Source organism: Brachyhypopomus gauderio, unplaced genomic scaffold, assembly GCF_052324685.1.
Source record: "Brachyhypopomus gauderio isolate BG-103 unplaced genomic scaffold, BGAUD_0.2 sc34, whole genome shotgun sequence".
NCBI lineage: Eukaryota > Metazoa > Chordata > Actinopteri > Gymnotiformes > Hypopomidae > Brachyhypopomus > Brachyhypopomus gauderio.
Genome location: NW_027506866.1, coordinates 4,073,208 through 4,088,207, shown reverse-complemented (window position 1 = coordinate 4,088,207; position 15,000 = coordinate 4,073,208). Strand labels below are relative to the sequence as shown.

Genomic DNA, 15,000 nt, shown 5'->3' with positions numbered 1-15,000 from the left:
TTGGGTTTAATCTGCATGAATATGTGGTCTAGTCTACTCTTTAATACAACATAGAATGAGTAGCTCTAGCCTGCTGGGTTAGATCACAAACATTTATCACAGCTTTGATGCTTCTACATGAGAAAGTATGCTGTACTTGATGTTTTAGAAAGTCAATTAGCACCGCGATTATAATGCTAACTTCCGCTAGCATGTCTATGGGATTTCCAATATAACGTTAGCATCAAGCTAATTGTGTTATATAATTTCTTAGCTAATCACACCAGCACAGTCTATATACAATATAGAATGAGTAGCGCTAGCTTCAATGCCGTAATTTAAAATGTTTCAATGATTATTTTGATTTAGAATTCATTTGTTACTAAACATGTCACCCCATCTGAGTAGTAGTAGCCTATAAGCTTGTCAGCTAGCTAGCCAGTGTTAGGGAGTGTTCTGTGACTGGGTGAGTGCTAGGTTAGTTCAGTTATTTTCTCACTTTTGTTGGGTTTAATCTGCATGAATATGTGCTCTGATGTTTATGATGTTTACTGTATTTGAATATATCATCATACAGTTTAAAATGCCATTCATATTTGTAGATAACTATCTCAGGTAGTTCAGCTCCCCCAAATCACATTGTGAGCATGAATAAAATCCCCTGTAGTGGTTATTAATGGTTGGTTAGTTTGTACTTGTCATTAAGTCAGTCTACATTGTTTTTTCTTTGCAAACTATACAACACTAATTAGATAAAGCCAAAAAGACACACACACAATCACAAAAATCACAAAAGACAGTTATGTATTTTCAGTAACCTTATTACCAGCATGTTCTTATGACAGTTGGCCCTGCATTGTTTATATGCTGTGAATTAAGTGAACTCACTCATCACAGCACTCCAGCCATTCAGAAACTCATAACTGTTCAAAAATGCAGAAATGTGGGCTAATATGTTAGCTATAAGTCCTGAACAATCAAATAAACAAGACTAAGATGTATTTAATGATATGAAAGAGCAAAGTAAAACTTAAGATTTTTTTTTGCTAGGAAGAGTAGCACTTGAGTTGCCATGGAGCTGAGGAAGAGAAAGCTTAATCCAAAAGAGGAGGCTGCATATTTTACATCTGCTTGTAAAGACAAAGACGGGTTTGATGTGAAGTATATAAATCCGGATAAAGGTAATTTAATATTAATGCGTAATAGTATGTATTTGTTTTGCATTGTTGTGGTTTAATGTGATGTTTTCCAATAGCAACAAGAAGTCCACACTGGGAAGACCTAGCTTGACATGTTCTCTGTTTTCTCATGTAGGCCGTGGAGTTTTCAGCTGTGTCCATTTTGATAAGGGAGATTTTCTTTTGGAATACAGAGGGGACCTAATAAACAAACATGAATGTGAAAGAAGACAGAGAATATATAAAGAAGCACTGAAAGTTTTCATGTTTGAATTTCGTTACAATGGAAAGCTTTTTTGGTATGTATATTATACTCGCTTGTAGCTACACACTGACCAGTCACTTCATTAAGTCCACCTGTTTGTATCCACACTCATGCATTTGATTAGTACAACTTACCATATGTATGGTTTTTATAGTTCTACAATAAAAGAATATAATCCAGTGGTTTCTTTGCATACTTTGCCTCCTTTCACCCTCTTTAGTGGTCAGGACTCCCAGTGTGACTGCATTGATGAGAATGATCTACCACTGTGGTGGTCCTGACCATTGAAGAACAGGGTGAAGGGGACTTGTAAAGTATGCAGACAAACAGAAGTAATTGATAGAATGTAACTGTAGAACAATAAAGAGCACCTTGAAGTGGTGCTGAATAAATTGATAATGAGTGTAAATACAAGGAGGTGTACATGACGTGGTTGTGTGGTGTTTATTTTTGAGGTTATGCTGTGATAAAAAAAAGATATTCCTTTATTCATTGTAAAAAAAATGGTCTCTTATGCTTTATTTTAATGTTTCAGTGTTGATGCTTCTTTGGAAGATAAGTCTCTTGGGAGACTTGTGAATGATGACCATGTTAGCCCAAACAGCAAAATGAAAACAATCAGAGTAGCGGGAAAACCCCATTTGTGTTTATTTGCAACAAGGAGCATTAGTCCTGGAGAAGAGATCACATACAACTACGGAGACTCTGAATGGCCATGGAGATGCAAGGTATTAAGATATGAGCATTCACTATAATTAAAGCAACATTCCATATGCAGATATATTTAAATAAATTCAGTGAGTGTATTTGAGCTGTGCATGGCTCAGACGTGTCCTGTGAGTGCAGTGTGTTTAAGGATATTAAGAATTTGCTGGTCAAGCTTAATCCATGAGTCAATGTGTGTCACAGGAACCTTCTATATAAGGACATTGCTACATATTGTAACTGCAGCGTTTGCTGGGATATTGTGTGCACTAGGTTGAGGTTGAGTTAAGCATAGACCTGTTTTGTAAGCTGCAGAGTCTCTTGCTCGTTGTAAGGTGCAGAGTCTCAGACAGACTACAGAGTCTCTTGCTGTCTTCAAACGTAGATCGAAATGTAGACCTGTTTCTTGAGTACTTAAAATGAGCACTAACTCAACGAATAACACTTGTAGTCTGTTCTTAAATTGTATGTCTCCTGTTTAAGTGAGCCTGTTTTAATCAAAATACTAGGTAATGGCATTGATTCCTGTGCATGTTAATGTCAACCAGTTAATGTTGATAAGTATAGTGTAGGACAAAATTGTGGTCTCGAGGGACTTCTTTTTCTGAAGCCGTAGTTTGTCACAGATTATCTTGCATATTGTTTACACACCATTTCCATATACTGACAACACATGACCATAGTCCACTGGTAACTAGCAATGATGCAGGTGGTATCTTGACTCTGAAACGTCTTCAGGCTGTTCCTGGAAAAGAACCTGTTGCCAGTGCTACAATGGCTACCTTATCACCTGACAAAGAGCCACGACAGGTAATTTGTATTTCCATACCATTCTTAATTACCTTTTGATCCCACAAATCTATTTTTGAAGGATTGTTACACAAAAATCTGCTGTCCACAACAGCAGATGTAGATAAATGCATTTCAGGTATCATTTACTGTCAAATTTTGTTACATAAGGAATAGCAGTAAGTTAGTCAGGGCTTTTAAAAGATAACACTTTTTACTTTCCTTCAAGAATGTTTGGGGTCACATTTCTGAATCTTATTTGTGTTTCTAGAATTTAGCTGAGATGGATGCTGAGGAAACAACTTCTGCACCACTGACCATGAAGGACCAGTTGTGGACTGAGGAGCACCATTCACAGATTCCATATGAAGTAGCACAAGAGGTAATTTTGAGATACAATGCTGTGATTTTCAGAAAAATGTGGCACATTTTTTTGGAGTTACAGTAAACAATTCACTATGTGATCGCCTCAAATCTTTTATGGTCCCTGAGGAAGAAAGAACTATAAAAATTATGTCAGATTATGAACCCCTGCATTCACTAGCAGAACTTGATGAGTTCAGTGAATGGAAGTTGCCTGAATGTTGTGTTGTATTGGCTAAATCCTTAATATGTGTATTTAAGGTTGTGTTTGACCATGACCTGTTATGAGAGAACATCGTGTTTAATGAGGACAGTGACAGAATATCTCAAAGTGCTTTGTCTTTACTTAAGGAATATTCATGTGTCAATGTGTGTGACAGCAACCTTTAATGTCAGGACACTACAACTTATTGTAACTGCAGTGTTTGCTACGATAATGTGTGTACCAGGTTGTGTTAAGTTTGGACCTGTTTTGTAAGCACGCTGTGGTTTACAGGAAGGCTGTAGTAGTTTATCAGTGCATGTTGATGGCAGCCAGTTAATGTGTATAGTGTATAGTGTATGACGTGATTGTGGTCTCGAGGGACTTCTTTTTCTGAAAATATATTTCACATCACAGACTCTCTTGCACATTGTTTTCACACCATTTCCATATACTGACATCACAGGAACATGGTGCACTGGTGCTTACCAATGATACAGTGATAGTGGTATCTTGTTTCTGTAACATTTTTAGGCCATTTCTGCAAAAGGACCAGTTGCCAGTGCTACAATGGCTACCTTATCACCTGACAAAGAGCCACGACAGGTAATTTGTATTGACATACTATTCTTAATTGCCATTTGATCCCACAAATCTATTTTTGAGGACCTGTTGCACAAACATTTGCTGTCCACAACAGCAGATTTGTATAAATGCATTTCAGTTATCATTTACGGTCAAATTGTATTACCCAAGGAATAGCAGTAAGTTAGTCAGGGTTTTTAAAAGATAACACTTTTTACTTTCCTTCAGGAATGTTTGGGGTCACATTTCTGAATCTTATTTGTGTTTCTAGAATTTAGCTGAGATGGATGCTGAGGAAACAACTTCTGCACCACTGACCATGAAGGACCAGTTGTGGACTGAGGAGCACCATTCACAGATTCCATATGAAGTAGCACAAGAGGTAATTTTGAGACACAATGCTGTGATTTTCAGAAAAATGTGGCACATTTTTTTGGAGTTACAGTAAACAATTCACTATGTGATCGCCTCAAATCTTTTATGGTCCCTGAGGAAGAAAGAACTATAAAAATTATGTCAGATTATGAACCCCTGCATTCACTAGCAGAACTTGATTGAGTTCAGTGAATGGAAGTTGCCTGAATGTTGTGTTGTATTGGCTAAATCCTTAATATGTGTATTTAAGATTGTGTTTGACCATGACCTGTTATGAGAGAACATCGTGTTTAATGAGGACAGTGACAGAATATCTCAAAGTGCTTTGTCTTTACTTAAGGAATATTCATGTGTCAATGTGTGTGACAGCAACCTTTAATATCAGGACACTACAACTTATTGTAACTGCAGTGTTTGCTACGATAATGTGTGTACCAGGTTGTGTTAAGTTTGGACCTGTTTTGTAAGCACGCTGTGGTTTACAGGAAGGCTGTAGTAGTTTATCAGTGCATGTTAATGGCAGCCAGTTAATGTGTATAGTGTATAGTGTATGACGTGATTGTGGTCTCAAGGGACTTCTTTTTCTGAAAATATATTTCACATCACAGACTGGATAATTACATTTCAGTTATCATTTACGGTCAAATTGTATTACCCAAGGAATAGTACAGTTTTTCTCAGTCGATTTGGTTCATTTCTCACATCATGCTTTACATTGGCATCACAACTTTCTCAAAACAGTTAATGCAAACAGCAAAACTCAATGAAATACCTGTAAAAGCACACACTTCACTCAAAATTCTTTGTTTTTGCCCCAAAAGCAAATTTTTAGGTCAGTCAATTTGTCAGTGCCATCAGAATATCTAGTCTGTGTGCCATTGCCTATGAACAAGGTCAAAATACTTAGTCATGTTGTCAGTGCAACTATAAGTCACAGTCAGTGTAGACTGTATATTCTGATGGAAACTAGCTAAGCTTTTGATTTCAAGAACGCTGCACCTTCCAACGACCAGCTTCAGCCATTGTAAGACCACGACTTACATGTAAGACATGGTCCACAATTGTTGCCCTTATTTCACTGTTTTGTCCCCTTAGCCTTATACCACACTTACTTACTCCTCTTATTGGCTGTTCACCCTTCCATTATGAGACTTTGTGATACTGCAGTGTTTAGTGTCTATAAATGTTTGCCAATTACAGTAAAGGTTCATGAGACGCACCTCTGACCTATGGTTGAGACCATTGATTGATCTAAGCCTTCACCAATTCCCTTTCTTACTGTAACTGAATGTTCACTTGCAAACAATCTAATCAAATTAGGATAAATTACCAAAATGTAACAAACAAATAACCTAAATAAATAAATGTAAAATGATGCCTTAGAGATTATGACAACATGTTCAGCACTTTTGCATATAATGACCTAGGCGATGACCTAAAGATAAAATGTTTTGGAGGGTAAGACAATTCAACAAACAATCCTTACAACACATTTTGATAAACATGTCATAAGCAACTGATAATGTAAGAAACAACAGACAATTGTCCATGTCCTTTTGCAATATGTACAAAAGCATTTGCAAAATGTTAAACACAATGAGAAATGCAATTATGATGTGCACAAGTGACAAGGAGATGTGGAGACTGAATGAACAGTTTTGAGAATTTCAATTCTGATCTGAGAAATGAACCAAAGCGACTGAGAAAAACTGTAATAGGTTAGTGAGGGTTTTTAAAACCTAGCCACTAGGGTGCACACACCATTGTATTTTAGTGCTGGTCCCAAGCCCGGATAAATAGGGAAGGTTGCGTCAGGAAGGGCATCCGGTGTAAAAACTGCGCCAAATCAAATGATGCAGATCAAAAATAGAAATTCCATACCGGATCGGTCGAGGCCCGGGTTAACAACGACCACCACTGGTGCTGTTGTCCAACAGGGCATTAGTGGAAATTGGACTACTGTTGGGACAAGGAGGAGGAGGAGAGGGGGGAAGAGGGTTCTGAAGCTGAAGGAGAGGAGGCAGAGCAGGAAGGTGGAGGTTAGAGTTGGTACGTTGAATGTGGGCTCTATGACAGGTAAAGGGAGAGAGCTAGTTGATGCGATGGAGAGGAGGAAGATAGATGTACTGTGTGTACAGGAGACCAAGTGGAAGGGGAGCAAGACCAGGAGCATTGGTGGTGGCTTCAAACTATTCTATCATGGTGTAGACAGGAAGAGAAATGGAGTAGGGGTAATCCTGAAGGATGAGTTTAGTAAGAGTGTAGTGGAGGTAAAGAGAGTAAGTGACAGGGTGAACTGTGTAAAGATAGAGATTGGTAGGGTGATAGTGAATGTCATCAGTGCTTATGCTCCTCAGGTAGGTTGTGATGTGGAGGAGAAAGAAGAATTCTGGAGAGAGTTAGATGAAGTTGTTTTGCAGGTTCCTAAAGAAGAGAGAGTGGTTATTGGAGCAGATTTAAACGGACATGTTGGTGGAGGGAACAGTGGTGATGAGGAGGTGTTGGGTAGATATGGTGTTAATGAAAAGAATACGGAAGGACAAATGGTGGTAGATTTTGCTAAAAGGATAAAGATGGCTGTAGTTAACACTTAGTTTAAGAAAAAGGAAGAGCACAGGGTAACGTATAATAGTGGGGGAAGATGCACACAGGTCGACTATATCCTCTGTAGGAGACAAAACCTGAAAGAGGTTAGTGATTGCAAGGTGTTACCAGGGGAGAGTGTAGCTAAACAGCATAGGATGGTGATATGTAGGATGGTTTTGGAGGTGAAGAAGAGGAAGAGAGTGAAAGCAGAACCTAAGATCAGGTGGTGGAAGTTAAAGGATGAGGACTGTGATGTAAAATTCAGGGATGAGGTGAGGCAGGTACTGGGTAACGGTGGTGGTGTTCTGGATACCTGGGATGAGACTTCAAATGCAGTGAGGGATGTGGCTAGGAAGGTACTTGGTGTGACTTCAGGACAGAGGAAGATAGACAATGAGTTGTGGTGGTGGAATGAGGAGGTTCAGGATAGTTTGAGAGGAAAGCGGTTGGCTAAAAATAATTGGGATTTTCAGCGAGATGAAAGTAGACAGAGGTACAAGGAGATGTGTCGTAAGGCAAAGAGAGCAGTGGCAGAAGCTAAAGAGAAGGCATATAGCAAGCTGTATGAGAAGTTGAACACTAAGGAAGGGGAAAATGATCTGTACAGATTGGCCAGACAGAGAAACCGTGATGGGCATGATGTGCAGCAGGTTAGGATGATAAAGGATAAAGATGGTAATGTGTTGTCTGGTGAGGAGAGTGTCTTGGGAAGGTGGAAGGAGTATTTTGAGGAACTGAATAATCAAGAGAATGAAAGGGAAAGAAGGTTAGAATAGGTAATGGTTGTGAATCAGGTAGTGCCTCAGGTGAGCAAGGAGGAAGTAAGGGCTGCAATTCGGAGAATGAAGTGTGGTAAGGCAGTTGGACGGGATGATATTCCTGTGGAGGCATGGACATGTTTGGGAAAGACAGCAGTGGAGTTTTTGACTGGGTTATTTAACAGAATCTTGGAAGGTCAAAAGATGCCTGAGGAGTGGAGACGAAGCATAATGGTGCCAATTTTCAAGAATAAGGGCGATGGTCAGAGCTGTAGTAATTACAGGGGAATAAAGTTGATCAGTCACAGCCTGAAAATCTGGGAAAGAGTAGTGGAAGCTAGGCTTAGAGGAGAGGTAGAGATCTGTGAGCAGCAGTATGGTTTCATGCCAGCTAAGTGCACCACAGATGCTATGTTTGCTTTGAGAGTGTTAATAGAGAAGTATAGGGAAGGACAGAAGGAGTTACATTGTGTGTTTGTTGACTTAGAGAAAGCTTATGATAGAGTACCAAGACAGGAGCTGTGGTATTGTATGAGGAAGTCAGGAGTAGCAGAAAAGTATGTGAGGGTAGTGCAGGATATGTATGAGAACGGTGTGACAGCAGTGAGATGTGCGATAGGAATGACAGACGAGTTTAAAGTGGGGGTAGGACTACATCAGGGATCAGCCCTGAGTCCCTTCCTGTTCGCAATTGTCATGGACAGACTGACGGACGAGGTTAGGCAGGAGTCCCCTTGGACTATGATGTTTGCTGATGACATTGTGATTAGGGATGCACCGAAATGAAAATTCTTAGCCGAAACCGAAAACCGAAAATGAGGAAACCAAGGCCGAAAGCCGAAAACCGAAACACTGAAATACATAAAGCACTTTGAGTTACATGTATGTATGAAAGGTGCTATACAAATAAAGATTATTATTATTATTATTATGCCAATTATTAGTAACATTGGATTTATGGCTAACCTCACTAAAATCAAGGCATTGCTATTCAAAGAATAAATCAACTACAAAATTTGATTTGTATATATTTATTTAGCACTGACATTACAGTAATGCATATTATAAAATAAAATTAGTGGTGGGCCGTTAACGGCGATACCGCTGACAACGGCCGACCACTAATTAAATTAAACTCGCTTGCAGACCGTTTTTATCTGAGAGGATAAATATATGTATTTTATACGAGTTAAATTTAGTTATAACTGACTGGCCTGAAAGATAAATATAAATTCTCTCATAAAAACCTGACGTGAGTTGCAACAACATTAAACAGCTCAGGTAAACACACTTCTGAGAAATGTCGTCTGCTCGGCAAAACATAACGGGGCTCAATGTGCTCTATTAGCCTACGAAATCCCTACGACAGAGAACGGCTGATCGTCTAAGGCAACGAGTTCCATAATTTTTGGTGTAATGTCTTTTGTCTTGGCGCCATCACTGGAAAACTTTTTTGCTAGCTTTATCCAAATAAGCGCGTGCAGGTGGCGATTTTTGCTTGCGTCATCACAGCACATTGTTTCGGCCGTGTTGTTTCGGTGATGAAAGTATTTCGGCCGAAAACCGAAAATGCAAATTTAAGCCATTTCGGCCGAAAATTTTCGGTGGCCGAATTTTCGGTGCATCCCTAATTGTGATCTGTAGTGAGAGTAGGGAGCAGGTGGAGGTAAGCTTGGAAAGATGGAGATATGCTTTGGAGAGCAGGGCAATGAAAGTGAGCAGGAGTAAAACAGAGTACATGTGTGTGAATGAGAGGGCAGACGGTGGACAGGTCCAGTTACAAAGAGTTGATTTGGTGAAGGTTGATGAGTTTACCTACTTAGGGTCGAGGGTACAGAGTAATGGAGGAAGTGAAAGAGAGGTAAAGAAGAGAGTGCAGGCAGGGTGGTGTGGATGGCATAAAGTGTCTGGGGTGATCTGTGATAGAAGGGTGTCGGCTAGAATGAAAGGAAAGATCTATAGGACAGTAGTGAGACCTGCTATGTTGTATGGACTGGAGACAGTGGCACTGACAAAGAGACAGGTGAGGGAGATGGAGGTGTCTGAGATGAAGATGTTGAGATTCTCATTTGGAGTGACGAGGAAGGATAGGATCAGAAATGAGTTTATTAGAGGATCAGCACATGTAGCATGTTTTGGAGATAAAGTTAGAGAAGCGAGATTGAGTTGGTTTGGACATGTATAGAGGAGGGAGGAGAGGTATATTGGTAGGAGGGTCTTGAGGATGGAACTTCCAGGCAAGAGGAGGAGAGGTAGACCTAAGAGGAGGTTTATGGATGCAGTGGTAGAGGATATGAGAGTGGCTGGTGTGTCAGTGGAGGACACTCAGGACAGGGCCAGATGGAGGAGTTTGATCCCCTGTGGCGACCCCTAAACGGGAATTGCCGAAATAAGAAGTGAGGGGTTTTAAAAGATAACACTTTTTACTTTCCTTCAGGAATGTTTGGTGTCACATTTCTGAATCTTATTTGTGTTTCTAGAATTTAGCTGAGATGGATGCTGAGGAAACACCATCTGCACCACTGACCATGAAGGACCAGTTGTGGACTGAGGAGCATCATTCACAGATTCCATGTGAAGTAGCACAAGAGGTAATTTTGAGACACAAGGCTGTGATTTTCAGAAAAATGTGGCACATTTCTTTGGAGTTACAGTAAACAATTCACTATGTGATTGCCTCAATTCTTTTATGATCCCTGAGGAAGAAAGAACTATAAAAGTTCATGTCAGATTATGAACCCCTGCATTCACTAGCAGAACTTGATGAGTTCAGTGAATGGAAGTTGCCTGAATATTGTGTTGTATTGGCTAAATCCTTAATATGTGTATTTAAAGTTTTGACCATGACCTGTTATGAGAGAACATCGTGTTTAATGAGAATAGTGACATAATATCTCAAAGTGCTTTGTCTTTACTTAAGGAATATTCATGTGTCAATGTGTGTGATAGGAACCTTTAATATTAGGACACTACAACTTATTGTAAGTGCAGTGTTTGGTAGGATATTGTGTGCACCAGGTTGTGTTAAGTTTAGACCTGTTTTGTAAGCACGCTGTGGTTTACAGGGAGACTGTAGTAGTTTATCAGTGCATGTTAATGGCAGCCAGTTGATGTGTATAGTGTATAGTGTATGACGTGATTGTGGTCTCGAGGGACTTCTTTTTCTGAAGCTGTATTTCAAATCACAGACTATCTTGCATATTGTTTTCACACCATTTCCATATATTGACATCACAGGAACATAGTGCACTGGTGCTTACCAATGGTACAATGATGGTGGTATCTTGTCTCTGTAACATTTTTAGGCCATTCCTGCAAAAGGACCAGTTGCCAGTGCTACAATGGCTACCTTATCACCTGACAAAGAGCCACGACAGGTAATTTGTATTGACATACCATTCTTAATTACCATTTGATCCCACAAATCTATTTTTGAGGACCTGTTGCACAAACATTTGCTGTCCACAACAGCAGATTTGGATAAATGCATTTCAGTTATCATTTATGTCCCTGAGGAAGAAAGAACTCTAAAAATTACGTCAGACTATGAACCCCTACATTCAGTAGCAGAACTTGATGAGTTCAGTTAATGGAAGTTGCCTGAATGTTGTGTTGTATTGGCTAAAACTTAATATGTGTATTTAAGGTTGTGTTTGACCATGATACTGACATCACATGTACCTACCAATGATACAAGGATAGTGGTACCTTGTCTCTGGAACATCTTTATGCCATTTCTGAAAAAATAACATTTGCTGTTGGTGTGATGGATGAATGAATCAAAATGTTTTTCATTTCTGTTTTTTGGACTACAGATTTTCAAACAATGGTTGTATGGATTGAAACCTATTTTCTGATTAAATCATGATATTTTTTGCCAACAGAACTGTAAACATGAGATAGTCCTTGCAACTGTTTCAAGCATGAACAAATGCGTTGCTTGTGTCGGACCTGTTGCAGCCCTCAAGTGGATTGGTCTGAGATGTAAAGGTCAATAATCATCATCATAGTCAGATAACAGCAACTAAATAATACCATTGTTTTTTTTTAAGTGATTGTGAATTGGTGGAAAAGAATAACTATAAATTATTTCCACACAGTGGAACATAAGAATGTTATTGAAAATTAGTTTGTTTCTGATGTCGAGTCAATCCTTAAAAAATTGTTTAAACATTGCAGTGCATGTAGTGTTAGCCATGTTTTTGTTTTGCTGCAGTTGTGATGTGCTCCTTAATTTCCTTTAGAGGCATCAATGCAATATTTTTATCTCTTGTAGTCTGCTCCTGTTTCTGGCACAAGTCCTGCTTTGAAAAACTTGGAAAGATTGACAGAGATTTGGTGTCATGGGTAAGTATATTGTTTTTTGAACTCTTACGGTTTTATACTAAGTATTGTATAGTGACCTTCTATTTCTGATATTAGGGTAAAAGGGATTCAAGTTCTGATGAGGATCAGTTATTATCAGATGAAGATTATGTGCCAGATACAGAGTCAGACAGTGAATCAGACAGTTCAGTGGAGTTTGAAGTAGGATGTGAAAAAGACCAAGTCAGTGAGCAGAACATGGAAGTTCACTCCAAGTTTTCGGAATCTTGCAGTTCAGTGTTGGTCCTAAAATATGCAAGCAGAGGCAATGGCAAACAATGTCTGCAGGCCAGGAAAGGAGCTTGTTTAAGTGAAGATGTAGATTTATTTTGTTATGAGAAGCAGTTGACAGATGTAGAAACAGATAATGAATTGGACAACTCAAAAGAAGGAGATGTATTTTCAACAAATGTAGCCAATTGGGTCAAGCCAATTTTGGATGTCCAACTTTCTTCAGATGATGCTGCTTTAGACAGTGGAATGGACTTGGGTTCATCCAGATCAGTCACTGTAACACCTACAAGGGAAGAGCTCTTGGATGCAAGAGTTGCAGCTGGTGAGACTGATTTTCAGAATGTATCAGGGACAGAACAGAGGGATACAGTGCCTGTTGCCGAAAAATCAGCTGTAATTTCTTGTTCTAAGAACAGCAAAAACTACTGTTACATTTGTGGGAAACCACAATCCAAAATTTCTCGGCACCTGAAAATCCACATGACTGAAGTTGAAGTGGCTGAAGCACTGTCATTTCCAAAGCACTCCAAGGAACGTAAAAGATTACTGGAAAAAATTAGGAATAAGGGTAATTATCAACATAATTCCAATGTTTTACAGAAAGGAAGTGGATTGCTTAAACTAAAACGAAGACCAAACCGAGTTTGCAATTCAAAACAATTTGTACATTGCATGTATTGCAAAGGGATGTTTCTACGTAAAGATCTGTGGCGTCATGTAAGAAGATGTTCCTCAAAACCAGGGTTACTAAATGAACAACAAGGAAGAACCAAGGTTTTGGGTCTAGCTGCTCTGGCAGAGTCTACATTCTCACAACAGATATCCCAAGGAGTTTGGAAGCTTTTGAGTGCAATGAAGCAAGACGATGTTGGCTCTGTAGTTCGGAATGATTTCTGCATTCTTCAGTTAGCGCAGTCTTTCTTTAACAAACATGGCAATGACCCTACCAAACATGAGTATGTTCGACAGAAGCTTCGTGAAATAGGGAGGTTTTTGATGGCATTGCGCAGTGAGTCTTCTATACATAGCCTGGAAGAAGCTGTAAAACCTGCCAATTTTTCAAAAGTTATTCAAGCTGTACGGAAGGTGTCAGGATATGATGAAGAAAAGAACTGCTACCACACACCAAGCCTAGCATTGAAATTGGGGCACACTTTGCAGAAGATATGTGAGATCGTTCAGTGTAGGGCTCTTATGGCTGAAGATGAGGATTTGGTAAAATCTACTGAGATGTTCAAAAGATTGTACACCACCAAATGGTCAGAGCTAATCTCACACCAAGCTTTAAGCACACTGAATGAAGCAAAGTTCAACAAGCCATCAACACTGCCTTTCACTCATGATGTTCAGCTTCTTCACAAACACCTGGAGACAACAGCAGATGCAGCATCTGAAAACCTAAAAAAGACACCATCACCACAAAGCTATGCAGACCTTGCTAAAACTACACTCGCAAGAATAATTGTTTTTAACAGAAGACGTGCTGGTGAAGTCTCCAAGATGCATCTTAAAAACTTTCAAGAAAGAGATAAAACTCTTCTCCATGAAGATGTTGCAGTTGGCCTTTCTGCATTTGAACAGAAACTCTGCAGCCATTTTAGCAGAGTTGAGATCAAAGGTAAAAGGGGGAGAAAGGTTGCTGTCCTTCTCACACCAGACATGGTAGATGCTCTGTCTCTTTTGGTGAGCAAAAGGAATGCATGTGGGGTTCAAGATGCCAACTGCTTCTTGTTTGCCAGACCCAGCTGTCAAAGTCATTACCGAGGCCAGGACTGTCTGAGATTCTATGCAGTTCAGTGTGGTGCACGAAATCCAGAACATCTACGGTCAACACACTTGCGTAAACATGTGGCCACTCTCTCTCAAATTCTTAATCTGAAAAATAACGAATTGGATCAAGTTGCAGACTTCTTGGGACATGACATTCGTGTGCACCGTGAGTATTATAGGCTTCCAGAAGCAACAACTCAGCTGGCTAAAATATCAAAACTTTTGTTGGCCATGGAAAAAGGGTGTCTCCCCGATCTACAAGGCAAATCACTTGATGACATTGAGATTGAAGGTATGCATTGTTATATGTTTAGTTTAGTCTTACATTGAGGTAAATGTGAGCATAATTTTACATACATAGGACATGGAAATGGAAATTATATGTTGTCAGAATGGGACCTTTCTTTTCTTTCATGATATTAACATTAGATGCCCTTTACATGTTCAAATTTCACAATGAACCATTTGATCTAAAATATGGTGCTATTAACTTATATTAAACTTACATTCAATAATGTATGCCATTTGAGTTTTGCTTGTTCCTAATTTTCAGATGAGATCAATACGTCTGATGTCAGTGATGGAAGTGAACCCGAAAATGAAGCTGTGGTTGATTCCATGAGCGCCCCAAGACAGACTCGTGAGTTTAACAACGATTATGTAGCCATCCATCCATCCATTATCTGAACCTCTTAATCCCACTAGTCGGGGTCACGGGGGTACACCATGGGCAGGGTACACCATGGGCAGGTCGCCAGTCCACCGCATGGCCAACACACACGCACGCACTCACACCTACGGGCAATTTAGCATGATCAATCAACCTAACTCGCATGTCTTTGGACT

At 39.5% G+C, this 15,000-nt stretch overlaps 1 protein-coding gene across 3 annotated transcripts in view; it reads left to right on the top strand.

Moving 5' to 3' along the window:
* LOC143485412 (uncharacterized) overlaps positions 1 to 15,000 on the top strand; it is a 17,878-nt gene that overhangs the window by 1,074 nt on the left and 1,804 nt on the right. The window contains exons 2-14 of one of the 3 annotated variants that reach the window (XM_076984838.1): positions 1,030 to 1,160; positions 1,294 to 1,456; positions 1,958 to 2,150; positions 2,866 to 2,937; positions 3,188 to 3,298; positions 4,016 to 4,087; positions 4,338 to 4,448; positions 10,266 to 10,376; positions 11,091 to 11,162; positions 11,670 to 11,775; positions 12,062 to 12,132; positions 12,208 to 14,446; positions 14,708 to 14,794. In XM_076984838.1, the coding sequence (XP_076840953.1) occupies positions 1,052 to 1,160; positions 1,294 to 1,456; positions 1,958 to 2,150; positions 2,866 to 2,937; positions 3,188 to 3,298; positions 4,016 to 4,087; positions 4,338 to 4,448; positions 10,266 to 10,376; positions 11,091 to 11,162; positions 11,670 to 11,775; positions 12,062 to 12,132; positions 12,208 to 14,446; positions 14,708 to 14,794 (3,517 nt within the window). In that variant the 5' untranslated portion in view covers positions 1,030 to 1,051. Of the gene's footprint in view, positions 1,161 to 1,293; positions 1,457 to 1,957; positions 2,151 to 2,865; positions 2,938 to 3,187; positions 3,299 to 4,015; positions 4,088 to 4,337; positions 4,449 to 10,265; positions 10,377 to 11,090; positions 11,163 to 11,669; positions 11,776 to 12,061; positions 12,133 to 12,207; positions 14,447 to 14,707; positions 14,795 to 15,000 lie in introns of all 3 variants that reach the window. The other 2 variants (XM_076984839.1, XM_076984841.1) reach the window with 2 other exon arrangements.